Raw genomic sequence first — 14,576 nt, 5'->3', positions numbered from 1 at the left:
GAATATAAAAAACTCCAGTCATTTTTGGTTCTTAGGTAATGTGGATTTCCTTATATGGATTTCGAAGGGATGTTAGAGCAAGCCTTATTAAAATAGTTACAAACACTTCTCTCTCTGGGATATTTTTTCTTGTTTATGTTGTATTGATTTCCAAACCCTAATAGTATAATTAGGAAATCTTTAGTAATTTTTGTTTTTGGAAAATGTCGGTTTTCTCGCTTGAATATTTCAGGGATGTTAAAACAACCCCTAAAATAATTTCAGACGCTTTCCTTGCAAGGTTAATGTTCGCACGTTTATGTGGAATTAATTTCCGACAACAGTAGTAAAATAAAACAATCTCCCGAATCTTTGGTTTTTGGAAAATGTCGGTGTTATTGCTTAAATCTCTAGGGGATGTTAAAAAAACCCTTAAAATAAATGTAAATACTTTCGCTTATATGGTACGTTTTCCACTTATTATTTTTAATGAATTTTCAACCCAGTAGGTATTATAAAAAAATCTTCAATGATTTTTCGGTTTACAATATTAAGCTAGGAAATCGATTCAACATGAACTTGGAAAACATATTCTAGCCGAAAAGGTATTGGAAATTGTTTTAAAGGTTGTTTTATCATCCCTTAACAATTCAAGGAAGAAAATAAAAATTCTCCAAATGCCAAAATTTAAAGAGATTTTCTTATTTTATTATTGGGGACGGAAATCCACAGTCGAGCCTCTCAATAGGGCGCCTGTCGGGGTGGTAGGGGAAATTTTTTTGGAGGCGCACTAGCCCCCCCCCCCCCAACGTCCTCCGCACCACGAGTCATTTACATGAGGGTCTTCCATAAATGCATGTAAATTTTATTTTCACTCTAGAGGGCAAGTCACCCCCGCCCCCAAAGTTTTCATTTCCATTTAATTAACATGGGGAAATTTTGGATTTTCGAGAAATTGAGCACATACTTCGAGGTTTGATCGAAAAGTGCCAAGATTTGTTAGGGATGGCAGAGGAGTGTCTAAGAAATTAAGCAATACGAATAACTTTTATTTTACCACTTCCCCCTCACCCCCGTGCAGCGCCCAAAATATGACCCAAAAAACAAAAACTACATTTTTACGTATTATTGTTCATTCTCAGCAATTTTGGTAGTCTTTTTTCATTAAAATAATAACTGATGAAAAATTTAGATTTCTCCTAACAATTTTTATACTATTTTTAATTGCTTAAATAAATGTAATTTATTAAAATAATTATTTATTACGACAAATTTTGTTCAATAATTGTATTTTCTGAATAAAATATAATAGTTGGTTATTGTTTGAAGCAGTAAACTCTATTGAAAGCAATATAACATCATTTAAACAGTTAATCATTGTTTATTTTCAAAGTATCTAAAAATTGATCCAGAAGCGTCCACTGTTTTCTTAAATTGGTATTCGATGCTATTTTTTGTTGAATAATAATATAATTTTGGCACATTTCCTCTAATAAAATGTCCAGCAGCTTAATTTATCTTTATTTGCTCAAGCGTTTTTTTCGATCAGTAAAAAAAATAATATAAAATACAATACATACAATTGTTCTTCTGTTTATGTAGCATAAGGAAAGAATATACTAACGATTTTTTAATTACTTCAAAAAATGTAATATTTTCTAACAATTATTTTTTAATAAAATTTTTAAATCGCATTTTCCAAATTAAACAAAACATTAAATTATTTCAAATAGTGGTAAATTCTGTTAAACAGCTTATTTCCTTGTTTAAACAGTTTTCATTTGTAATCCGTCTATACTCAATTTGAAGTAAATTAAAAAAAGAACAATAATTAATTTAACAAACAATGACATAAAGCGTTTAGCAGAATTCACTAAATTCGAAAATCATTCAATATTGTGTTTGATTCATAAATTACGATTTTTAAAATATTTTGGAACCAAAAATTGCTTTAACGAACTCAGTTTGTTTAAACAATTTAAAAAATGGTTAATACATCATTTTTATACACTATACAGCCAGATAAATAATTGTATTGTGACATTCTAGCGCAGTTCATGAGAAGGCGCCCTATTGAGAGGCGCCCTAATGAGAGGCTCGACCGCACTTAAAGCAAACGTCGAAAGCGTATACTAACGAGAAAAGTGTTTGCATTTATTATAATGGTTGGCTTACCATCTTCTAAGAGTATATGCAAGGAAATCGAAATTGAATGAAAAACAAAACAACGGGAATTTTTTTTATATTGCAATGGATTCAAATATAATTTACACTAAATCTCTAGAACAAATCATTAAAGAAAGAGTTTACAATTATTTTAAAGTTCGTTTTAAAATCTCTTATAGCTTTAAACAAAGATGTCGACATTTTCTAGCAATTATAATCACTTGAGATTTTTTGAGTATAATATTAATGTCGAAAATTACTTCACAATAAATTTGGAATATATATTCTAACAGACGAAGTCGTTAAATTCATTTAAATGGTTACTTTAAAATCATTGGGCAAAAATTTAAAGCACTACCTTGACCCTCCTTTTTCATGATTTTCTTGATTTTAAGAAATTTTTATTGATAAAGATTTTCAATCGCCAAATCGCTGTGGGTAAATGACGTACAGAAAAAATGTTATATGAACAGTAAATATATTTGGACAAACCACACAAATTCTTCCTATTACCACCTGAAGAAACAAAATAGTCCTAAAAAATAAAAGGAAAACATTATTTTTTTGGACAAAAATAAAAAAAAGAGAAAAATAAACGTTAGGTGATTATTTTTAACAAATATTTTTTCATTATGCTTTGAAAATAGTAATTATAAACAGATGAAAGAAATAAGAATAAACTAAGAAAGGGGATTTGGTAGGTTGCCTTTCCAGTTTTCTTTACTCTTTTTTATTTTTGTCCACAAAAAAAAAGAATTTTCTTATTTTCTTTTTTAGGACAATTATTTTCTTTCTTAAGGTTTTATGATTTTATTTTCAGAAATTTTGCACATTAACTTGATTGATGGAGGTTACATAGAATTTTTAATTTGATTTTAATCTCAGTTAAATTTCTTAAATTTTGATTTTTAATAGAGTAAAGTAAAATTGATCAGGTGTCTAAATAATTCTTGTGTTCTCATTTCGAACCAGGAACTTACAAAAACGTTTTGCTGTTGAAGGTGACGAAATACGATCCAACATAACATGTGTATATAATGTACATACAGATAAGATATATACTCGTATATTCACTAGTTTTACGATGTTGCCTTCATATTGCTTTAATAAGGCAGAAAATATTACACAATCATCTCTAATGAAACACTTCTATTCGTAACTTTTCACATTTTTATAACTTTCTCCTAACTATTATTAATATATACAGCCCTGAATAAATTAAGATATTTTTACAGAACAATTTTTATCTTTCCATTATCGAATTTATAGACATTTACTGTAACAATCTTTAGTGAATAACTTTTTTTTATAATTTATTTAGTAAAGTTTTTATTTAGGGAGAAGATTAAAAAATTACTGAAAAGTAACTTCAATTAACAACATCAAAATTTTTTCATAATGACTTTGTTTCGATGATTGAAAAAGAATTCGTGAATAGTCCAGCTTCTTAGAATGAATTTGAAATCTATTAATTGAATATTATTGATAAATATCAAAAGTTTAATTAAATATTATTCAAGCGACATGTGGGAAATTTTCAGTTTTTTCCAACTAATAATTTATATAGTACGTGGAATAAAAGATTGCTTATCATATTTGAAGTTCAATAAAGAAGAGTGTGAAGAAATATAGATTTTGTGGAAATGTGTTTTACTTATGTATAATTAATTTTTAAAGAATAGTTTCTGGTAATAAAATATTTCGCAAAATTTATTTGTTCTATCGAATAAGATTTTTTTTCAAACTACTTTGTACTCAAATTTATATCTTTAAGATACATCAATTTAGTTGAAAGTTCAATTATTTTTGTGAAAATTCTTTTTCTTTTTTGAAAAGTAACTTTCTTAAAAATTGACATTTTGTATTGAAAAATGACCTTTTGTGGTACGAAATTAATATATTTTGCTCAAAATTTGTCTCTTTTGGTAAAAAATTAGTATTCTTTATTGAAAATTCATACGTAAACTGCTTCGTCTTCCGTTTCAAAACATCTTTGTAAATTTCTCAAATATAATTCATTAAACTTTTTAGGTTAGAACTGAAGTTAAAGGGTTCTTAAAGGGTGCGGATCCCCAAAATATGCAACGAAAAATGCCCTAAAAACTGAAATTGATAATTTTGTGCATATTTGATTTTATTGAAATATAGATGACATGTCTGTTTCAAGAAACAAATTTCATTTTGCAATCAATACTTCAAGCGAATTTTTTCCACAAGTAATACAATAATTTTACATTTCCGAGAGAAAGTTTTTTTGGAAACATTATTGAATTGTTCAACAATTTATTAAAGAATATTATTACGTATTTATGGAAATGAGATTAAAAATCCTTTTTTTTTAATCGGTTATATCTGTCGCTTATTGTTAAATATTTTAATGTCATAATACAGTTTTTTGATATAATCAGTATTTATTTTAATTTTCGTTTTAACATTGGTTATGAAAAGTTTATTTCAGTAAAATTTTCTATAAAATTCATTCCAGTTTTTCGATTTGTAATTATTTCTGTAATTTATTCCTTATTTGAACCGCCCCCGAATGCTTATGATTATTGCTTTATCTAGGAGCTAAAATTTCGTTATTTTTCATCATTTAGGTCTAAACATTTTTACGATTGAAAAAAAAAATTGTTAAAAAAAATATTTAATATTTTAAGGATTATGTCCAACGTTAAAATACGTGTCATAATTAATTAAATTTAGAGAACAAAATCAGGTTTTCATTTATCGCATTTTCATAAAAATTTACAATGAATCTTCAATGATTTATCTGAAGAAATTAAGAAAAGCCTAAGCATAACATTTTTTACTCAACAATGGCAAATTATTCCATTATTTATGGAAACAATCATTTTAAACATTTATTACAGAACAAAATTATTTGAGAAAAAAATGTTTTTTAACAATAGGGAAATAATATATGAATAAGGTAGATATTTAATAGGTAATAAGCGACAAAGTTAACTTAATAAGAAAAAATAATGAATTTTCTGCGAATTTACAAATGAAGAATAATTAGTCGTTCAGACAATTGGTATATGTTTGAATCAAATATCAGCCCACCTATTAATGATTAGTTGTTCCATTAAACGTAGAAAAGTACCTTTTAATGAGTTAGAAGGAAAAAATATTATTTTAACAGATAAGAATTATCTTTTACACTTTCCAAATAAAAATAATCTCTGCTAAAAGAGGCAAAAGAGAGCTTATTTGCGTCAATTTTGAAAAAAAATCTCAATGACTGTTTTTTCAGGCATTTTTTGAGCTCCATAGGGATTTTGGGGGCATTATGTTCCTATTTTATAAATTAATAAATTTTTACTATTCTTTATTTTCTACATTTCCTCTAATTAAACTAATACAATTTTAAGGGTTTTTCGAGTCGTTACGTCACATAAAAGATTTTTTCCGATTTTATTAACTAATTAAAAAATGAGGTCATCTTTTTCTGCATAGTTAAAATTTACTTTAGCTCCTCTATGAATAGTTGCTCGAGAGGCATCTTTTATTTGTTAACAGTTTTTTTACTTTTCCTGCATGGATGACACCGTTTCTTATAATAGCCAATTTTTAAATCTATATAATGAAAGATGTTTATAAACTGAGTCAAACTCATTTTAATTTAATTATGCATTAATAGCGTAAATAGCGTCAACTGAAAGTTTAAAAAATTACGAAAAATAGCTACTTTATCCTGGAATGCATGTGCGTGCATGTTTGCAGATTGAAGTCACTAACATTATTTGTTTTTGTAATCTAACTTCACTCCCGACGAACTATCATTATTTAAATAATGTCAAAAAGAAATAACTGTTTATTTCAGAATATAATTTTTTACTTTCTCATCCTATAGGATGAGAATGAATAATTAATTAAAGAAAAGAAAGAACCAGTTCGTTAAGCAGCTATTTTTACATTCTTACATTTTTACATTTTTACTGTCTGTATGTCTGTATGTATGGTTTACCTGAATTTTGTAGCCACGCTAGCTTTTGAAGGATTTGTCCAATCGAGTCCGCATTTGATACACTTCTCAAGGTCTCCAAAATAAAGGTTTTTGAAATTTCATAAATTGTTGTCAAAGTTTCTTATATATGGGTGAATGACTTGCAAATTATCTAAGAAAAATTTTTTATTTTGACGAAAATTAGAAAAGTTATATACTTTTAAAAATTTGAAAATTAAAAAAAAATAGAAAAAATTATTTTTTCTACAGATCTAAAAATTTCATTCAAAATTGTCACCAGATACCAAATATATTTTTAAACAATTCTACCCGAATTTTTAGATTAGCCCAAAACTAAAAAAATTATAGCATTTTCAAAATTTTCAATTTTTTCAAATTATAAAAACGTTTGTTAAAGTTTTTCATATATGGGTCAAAGACTTGCAAATTATCCAAATAAAATGCTTAAAATTTCCATGAAAATTGAAAAAGTTATATACTTTTCAAAAATATGAAAATTTTCAAAAAATAGAAAAAAAGATTTCTTTCATAAATCAAAAAATTTTATTCAAAATTTTCAGTAGATACCAAATACATTTTAAACTATTTTAGCCGAATATTTCGATTAGCACACAATTTAAAAATAAGAGATTTTTCAACATTTTAGAAAATTTTTACATTCTCATTCCTGAGAATGTAATGTAATCGTCCAAATTTTCGATCTTTGGTTTCTAACGGATCTTTACGTTTCGGCACTCACAGAATCCAAAAGACATAAAATTTCATCGGTGTCTGCCTGTCTGTATGTATGGTTACCTTAATGTGTAGCCACGCTAACTTTTGAAGGATTTGTCCAATCGAGTCCGCATGTGATACACTTTTCAAGGTCCCCAAAATAAAGGCTAAGTTCGTTAATCAGATATTTCGAAACAAAATTACAAGATTAAGAGCATTTTCAAAATTTTGAAATTCTATAAATTGTTGTCAAAGTTTCTTATAGATGAGTAAAAAAACTTGCAAATTATCTAAACAAAATTATTTATTTTGATTAAAATTAGAAAAGTTATATACTTTTAAAATTTTGAAAATTTTCAAAAAATAGAAAAAATTATTTTTATTATGAATCCAAAAATCTTGTTCAAAATTTTCACTAGATAACAAATATATTTCAAAACTATTCTACACGAATTTTTCGATTAGCCCAAAATTAAAAAATTTATAGCATTTTCAAAATTTTCAATTTTTTTTAACTTATAAAAATTGTTGTGAAAGTTTCTCATCTATGGATCAAAGACTTGCAAATTATCTAAATAAAATATTTAATTGTCATGAAAATTGGAAACGTTATATACTTTTCGAAAATTTGAAAAATTTCAAAAAGTAGAAAAAATGATTTTTTTCTTGAATCGAAAAATTTTATTTAAAATTTTCAGTAGATACGAAATACATTTTAAACTATTCTAGCCGAATTTTTCGATTAGCACACAATTTAGAAAATTAGAGCTTTTTCGGAAGTTTAGACAATTTTTTTTTTTAAGTTTCAGAAAATGTTGTCAATGTCTCCGATGCTTGACAAAATACTTGCAAATTATCCAAATGAAATTTTTAATTTTTATGAAAATTAGAAAAGTTATATACTTTTCAAAAATTTGAAAATCTTCAAAAAATAGAAAAAATTATTTTTTTCATAGATCCAAAAATTTTCACTAGATACCAAATATATTTTAAAACTATTTTAGCCAAATTTTTCGATGAGCCCATATTTTTAAAAATGAGAGCCTGTATAATCAAACAGTAGAGCGCGAAGCGCGATTATGACAATGAGAATGTAATAGTCAAGGCCGTAGGTGCTTTGAGAACCTTCTTTAATATCAAATTAAAGAAAACAAGAGTCAGCTTTACTTTATTATTGTAGTTAATGAGGGGTTTGAATTACAGTATTTTATATAATTTGATATATATATATAAACGTTTATCTACTACTACTAGTACACATAGAACCTTCAGAACTAATTAATTTCAAATTTTGTTAACCACCTTAACTGAAATTTCGAGACTCTAATTTGAGCCATCTTTTTCCAGTTCAAAATGTAATAAAACCAATTAAACATCTTAAAGCTTATCTCTCATGTATTATCATAAAGAATGAAAAATTCTACTTGGAAAATCGAACGTACATTTAGTATATAGCAGGTGTTTAAAATAACTTCCAGTTGGAACTTTTCGACAGGTATTGCAATTTTGCGAGTTTGAACTTTTTGACAGATATTGCAATTTTTCTTTTGAAATTGAATGTTGTAAAATTTCTAAATTGGTTTTTAGGAACATTCTTCAACAATCACTCAATCTCTTGTTGATTAGAACATTTTCCAAATTAAAGTGACAATGTAGCCCCTTTTAAGGCCTCCACACCAGCCCGTAAACTATATTTGTATATTATTGGTACTCTGTTCAACATTTTTATTTTAGATTTCATGCGTATCACACAAAGCTAAAAGATATCAACTTGACGCTGCAAATGGATTAAAATAATGCAACGTTTTCATATCTCTATTTATGATCAACTAGATTTAAAAATCAAGATCAATTATTATCTGTAACATGATTTTAACTACTTAGCTCATTCTAAAATTATTTAATCATCTGACTTCATTGGAGATCAATAAGCTCTTTTGGAATCAAACTGCTGATCTGGTTAAACAGAAGAATTATTCACTTATTCTCTTTTTTTACGATTTATGAGTATCAAGGTTGTGAATGTTTATTCGTAAACGTCAGTCTCAATCAGTGATTAATTATCGATTTGTAGAACTTGAATTTAGCAGAAAACAATTATCTCCAAAAGTTGGCAACTTCAGATTATATTCAAAACGGAAATATATTTATTCTGATGATTTTTTGAAGCTCTTGTCATTTTGAGAACTAAAGCTGGTAGTCGAGGTGTTGTAAATACATCTTCCTCTATGAAGTTGTGTGGAAAATTGAAATTCACAACTGAATTTAAGTCACCCTAAACTTTTATCCAAGGTATTGTCGAAAGAAGTAAATCTAGTAGTCCAGGTTTTGAAAATGCAACTTCCTCACGTAAGTTGTTTTTATAACTGAAATGTAAGTCCTCCTGACAGTTTTTCGAATTTTTCGTAATGCATTCAAAATAGAAATCTAAGATTCTCAGACCTTTTTTCCCAGGTACGTACAAATTCAGTTAAAAGATCGCTTTGAGATGTAATTGACTCACACAGTCACAGTCATGAGTTTGGCAACGTCGCGTTTGGGCACGCGTGTTATTTGAAATTCGCGCATAAACAAGAACACCTGAAATGGATGCGACTTTGCCATATCTTCAGTTAGCTGGCTTCAGTCATATATTTACAGTATAAATAATTTTTTTATATTCTTATAGGCTCTTGCCTCTTATAGGCCAAAAGTATTTCATCATAAGTCCACATGTTACTTTCAATCATTGTTTTTTCGATTATGAAGCTCTAAAGGTTCAAATATTTTCACCAGAGCTTCAATCCATTTTAATACAACTGTCATCCAAATATCAAACGATTCTAATTTTTAATTCTATTACCGAGGGTACTTCTTTAACCAAAAATATTAATTTTGTACCGAAAATAAAAATTTTAACAAAATTCAAGAATTCTAAACGAAAAGGTAAAATTTTCAAGTAAGAAAGATAAATTTGGAAACAAAAAGATTAATTTACTACAAAAAAAAATTCAACAAAATTTAAGAAATCTGAACCAAAAAGTTTAATTCTAAAATAAACAAGAAGAATTTTTAAACAAAAAGTTTAATTTACCACCAAGAAAGTCGAATTTTTAATAACATTTAAAATTCTCAACCAAAACATTGAATTTTTAAGAAAGAAAAAAAAATTCGTAATTTTTAAGAAAGTATTTCAACTTTATAATTTTTTAGTTAAATTTTTAACCAAAAAGATGAGTCTTTGAACAAAGCGATTCATTTTATACCAAAAAAGACGAATTTTCAATAACATTTAAGAATTCTCAACAATAAGTTGAATTTTCATCTAAAGAAGATGCATTTTTTAACAAAAAGAAGAATTCACTGCAGAAAAGGAAGAACTTGCAACAAATTTCCCGAATTCAAAACCAAAAAGTTGAATTTCCAACTGGAAAAGATAAATTTTTATATAGAAAGATTAATTTCCTACCAAAGTTACGAATTTTCAATAAAATTCAAGAATATTGAACAAAAAGTTAAATTTTCAACTAAAAAAGCACAATTTGTAAACAAAAAGAATAATTTACTACAAAAAAATACAAATTTGAAATAAAATTCAAGAATTCTCAACCAAAAAGTTGCAGTTTCAACTCAAAAAGATGAATTTAAAAAAAAAAGATTAGTTTTTGAACAAAAACATTTCATCTGAAAAGGTACTGAAAACTTTACCATATGTAATTTTAGCAGAAACATTTCTCTGAATTCTAAAAGGATAATGTAGGTGTAACTTAATTTATAAACGATCCCTTATTAAGAAGTCATTTTTTACTGTACCATATATGTATTTATTTCAAAAACGCATTTGGACTAAATAGATTTCTTAGGAACAAGGTTATGAATAGATATACAATTATTCAAAGCACAAATCAGTGAAAGTACAAATATTTATTTTGAAAAAAATACGAAAAACTGAGGATATAAACATTGATGGACGAAATTTTCAACGAAAGGTTGTTTTCGTAGAATATCAATATATAGAATTAGAAAATAAGATGAAGGTTCTAATGAGAGCAGCTATAAGTCAGGTAATTTTAAAATAGTCAGTAGAAGGAAGTTTCAATAATTGAAAGTTAAAATTTATTCAACTATGTTATCTACCCCGGTGCGTTAGTGAAAGGAGGGGGTAAATGAACAGTGCAGGGGGGGGGGGGATAAGGAAGGAAGAAGGAGTACGGAATAGGTATATATGAGTCTAAAGGTTAGGGGGGGGGGGGGGGGGGGGAGCGGAGTGTGGGATTCCCACTCGTGCGAGAGTTTGGTAGTGATCGTAGAAGAAGGTAGGGGACACGGCTCTGGCCGGGCGGAAACTATTTGCGCGGCGCAGGGGGAACCTGAGCCGGTGCGGACGGCTGCTGTCGAGCGGCGAGCCACGTGTCTAATCCCCGCATACCCTGAGGGGGATTCCTTTGGCTCGAAGGGGGAGGTAACTGTACCCGCTTGATTTCCCCTTTTAAGAGCTTCTGCCAAGCTGACAGGTCGTCCATAAATACGTGAATCGTAGGGCCGTGGCTCCTGGAAGTTTCTTAAATTATGTGGTCGCCGAGTGCGGCATTTTATGTTTTTTTTTGTGAAAGGGTGGGGGGGGGGAATAAGGAAGAGGGAGAGGAGAGACAATCCTGGGTGTAGCGCGGGGGTCCAAAGTGGTCTTACCGAACCGGAGAGGGTATGAGTCGGCGAGGGATCACTCGATGACCTTTGTTTTTTTTTTAGTGAGTGAACATACTGAAAATTAAAATCATCTTCTAATCAAAATCGAGGTTTCGGCGGTGAGATCCGCAGAAACGTTTTGCCGGCGGCGAACCTATAAGGGATGGAGAGAACGTCTCCGGCGTTTCGAAAGCAGACAAAAGTAGGGTGTCCGATCCGGGCTCCTCTTCACAGGTAGGAACTGGTGGGGTGCGAAAAGGGGCCTGATCTGGCCGACTGACGGGAGTGTATGAAACTGGATGGAGGTCACGGGCCTCCGTGTCGGAATCGGGCACGGCGGCGTTGACAGTCGGTGTATCCGGAATTTCCACCGGAATGCTATTTACCCGGATGAACTCCCCAGGCGCGGGTAGTGGTGTCGACGGTGGTACGCGTAAACCCCACGGACACAGAGGAGTGCTTGGGCAGTCTACCACAATTGGCTGGCTAGACTCAGCCGCCGGGGACCCGTCCCGACGGACGATATTCACCGGCGGGAAGACGTACCGTGGTTCCTCACAGAACCGCGGTAATCGCAAAACTACCGGAATGCTCCGATCTTTGAATGGACGTCGTTTCCGGGGGTCCCTAGTACCATCACGTCCGCATCGTATCTCGAGGAGGTTCCAACCCCCCTCGATGTTCGGATGAGAATTTTCGGAGCTATAAGGGGGGCCCGAGATTCGGTCAGCGGCAGCGACAGGTTGTGCTAGTGGCTCCTGGAGGACTCGCTGCCGGGCTTTTTCCACTAAACGCGCTCGTTCGGCCTCCTGGCGAGCCGCTTTTTCACGACGTTGCTCCTCCTGGCGCTGTCGACGCGCCTCTTCTTCTTGGTGACGCGCCTCTCTTCTTAAACGATCGCGCTCTTGGTTGGCACGACGCACACGTTCTGCATTGTGTGCTCGTCGAGCGGCTATCCGTCGTTCGCGCTCCTCGGGAGAAAGGGCGGATTCCTCCGCCTGCCTTTCTCGACGTCGTCTCGTCCGAGGATTAGGGCGCGACAATTTGTTGGCCCCTGTCATTAAAGGGTTTCAAGTCTGTCGCGGCCCCGTAAACGCGGTGAACGTGCGGAACCGCTACTACACCCTCCGGAGAGTCTCAAGACACTCGGCCCGCTTTCTGGCCCCTTCGGTAGTGGCTTGTCAACCTTTCGGCCGACTAAGTGCACTACAGGAGGGGATTTACTGTACGAGAGGAGAGCAACCTTTCGGCCGAAACTCCACTCATCCAGCGAAAGGCACCGAACGTTTCCTACGGTAGCACTAACTGGTTGCCCAGGCACCACAGACACAAACACTTTGCGAAAAAATAAACACGTCGTCACTCACAACGAGGGAAACCGAAACACTTGACCGAAAGAAATCTAGGATAATGAAGAACCTAGCTCACGAGGAAACTCCACGCGATTCCTGTCGTTGATGGTGCAGAAATTGGCACTCGATGATTCTGGAAGTCGGGGGGGGGGGGGGGGGGGGGGGGGGGGGGTATTCACCAGCAGTGGCGAAAAGTAACGCTTCGAGGGAAAAAGAGAATAGATGTTGGCTGAATTTAAAAGAACACTTTATTTCTTACAAACGGGCCGAGGCAGAGCAGATATGACCTGTCTAAGATTCACAACTCAACTCCTCTTACATGAGTTACATGACTAACTGGACTCTCGGTGACCGCGCGTAAAGCTGGCCGAGAGCGGTGGGAGCGGCAACGGGCCCGCTGATTGGCCACGAGACCGACAACGGAGTCGCAGCCAAGCAGTGGGGGAGCGCTGCCTCGAACGCACTGCCTCGGTCTTCGCGCGTCGACCGAGAACGTTTATAAGTTGGTAATTTATATATATATATTTTTTTATCAAATTTAAAAATATAAATAAACTAACGAGCGTTCTTAAATTTAAAATGTAACCTATGATTTATCGTAGCTTCATGGTTTTCGAAGAACCATGGAGCTACGACGAATAGAACGGCCGTTGGGGTTTTTATTAGCCTAATTATTTATTTAACTTTTTGAATATTTAATTTTAAAAAAATAATAATAAAAACTACTAACTCCAACGCCCCTTCTATCCCGACTTACATTAATGGGATTTACTCAGTACCTAGGACGAGATAACTCGAAATTCATTGTAAATTATCTTAATATTCCTCTCGTAATGTATCTTAATATTAGTCCGGCCGTGTTAACCGGGGGGGGGGGTCGCTAATTATTATCCTTTTTTTATTGGAATTAATATGTTTATAATTTTCATTAAATATTTTCTCTTCCCCTTCAATCATCCATCTTGAAGGGGAGAGGGCCGCAATCACCCGTTGGACCTCGGTTGAGTTATAAACAAACGGCGACCTCAACTACAGGCTCGTTGTCTTATTTTCAATTTGTTTATTTCTCTTATTTTCTTTTAATTCATTTGTCTTTAACCGCCATGTATTTCGAGGTGCCGGTTGAGCTCCCCGGTTACGCCAGTTCGCTAGAAAAGGAAGAGTAGAGAGGATAGAGCGAGGAAGGAAAGTAGAGAAAGGAAGAGAGAGGGTGCGCGTGGGAGGGAGTGAGAGAAACACTGGCGTACGTGAGCAAAGTCTGCGGCAATGTTTTCGCGTGGAACGAAAACAAAGCAGCAGGCTCGTGATTTTCTACAACCAAGGTCTTCTGGACCATTGCAGCTACGCAGGCACGCGGCAGATGTGCCAGAACAATGTTAATGTCTTTATGAGGGGGTAGGCAAACTCGTCTTTAGAATCTCAAGAATCCCCAATGTGTCACGTAAGTCCTTCACTTAGAATTGCCTCTCGGAAAATTCCAAATGAAGCCGTGTGAACAAATTGTTGGATCCTTGAGGTTCTCAATCTGTCGTTGTGACATACAACAACTAAGTACGACTCTTGGCTCTAAAAGTGTATAAAAAAAATTTAGAACTGCACAGTATTATAAATAGAAAGTATTGTTTGGAAGATTATTTTCGTATCTTGATGTGAAATTTTTAACGGTCAGGTAAAATGAAACATCTTTCAGGGAAATGTCAGGAAATTTTAAAAATATGATCTTTTAGAAACTA

General features: G+C 32.3%; 1 protein-coding gene across 1 annotated transcript; it reads right to left on the bottom strand.

Moving 5' to 3' along the window:
* Positions 1-11,586: 11,586 nt before the first annotated feature.
* On the bottom strand, positions 11,587-12,552 carry LOC117180842 (stress response protein nst1-like). Its single transcript, XM_033373374.1, has one exon. The coding sequence runs from the start codon at positions 12,550-12,552 to the stop codon at positions 11,587-11,589; it is 966 nt and encodes a 321-aa protein (XP_033229265.1).
* Positions 12,553-14,576: the final 2,024 nt, after the last annotated feature.

Source organism: Belonocnema kinseyi, chromosome 1 (assembly GCF_010883055.1).
Source record: "Belonocnema kinseyi isolate 2016_QV_RU_SX_M_011 chromosome 1, B_treatae_v1, whole genome shotgun sequence".
In the NCBI taxonomy this organism is placed as follows: domain Eukaryota; kingdom Metazoa; phylum Arthropoda; class Insecta; order Hymenoptera; family Cynipidae; genus Belonocnema; species Belonocnema kinseyi.
Note: the sequence above shows the minus strand (reverse complement) of the source record. Positions and strands in the feature narration are given on the sequence as shown.

Excerpts from the sequence above, each read along its gene's own strand:
- LOC117180842 (XM_033373374.1), bottom strand. The coding sequence starts at position 12,552 with ATGACAGGGGCCAACAAATTGTCGCGCCCTAATCCTCGGACGAGACGA.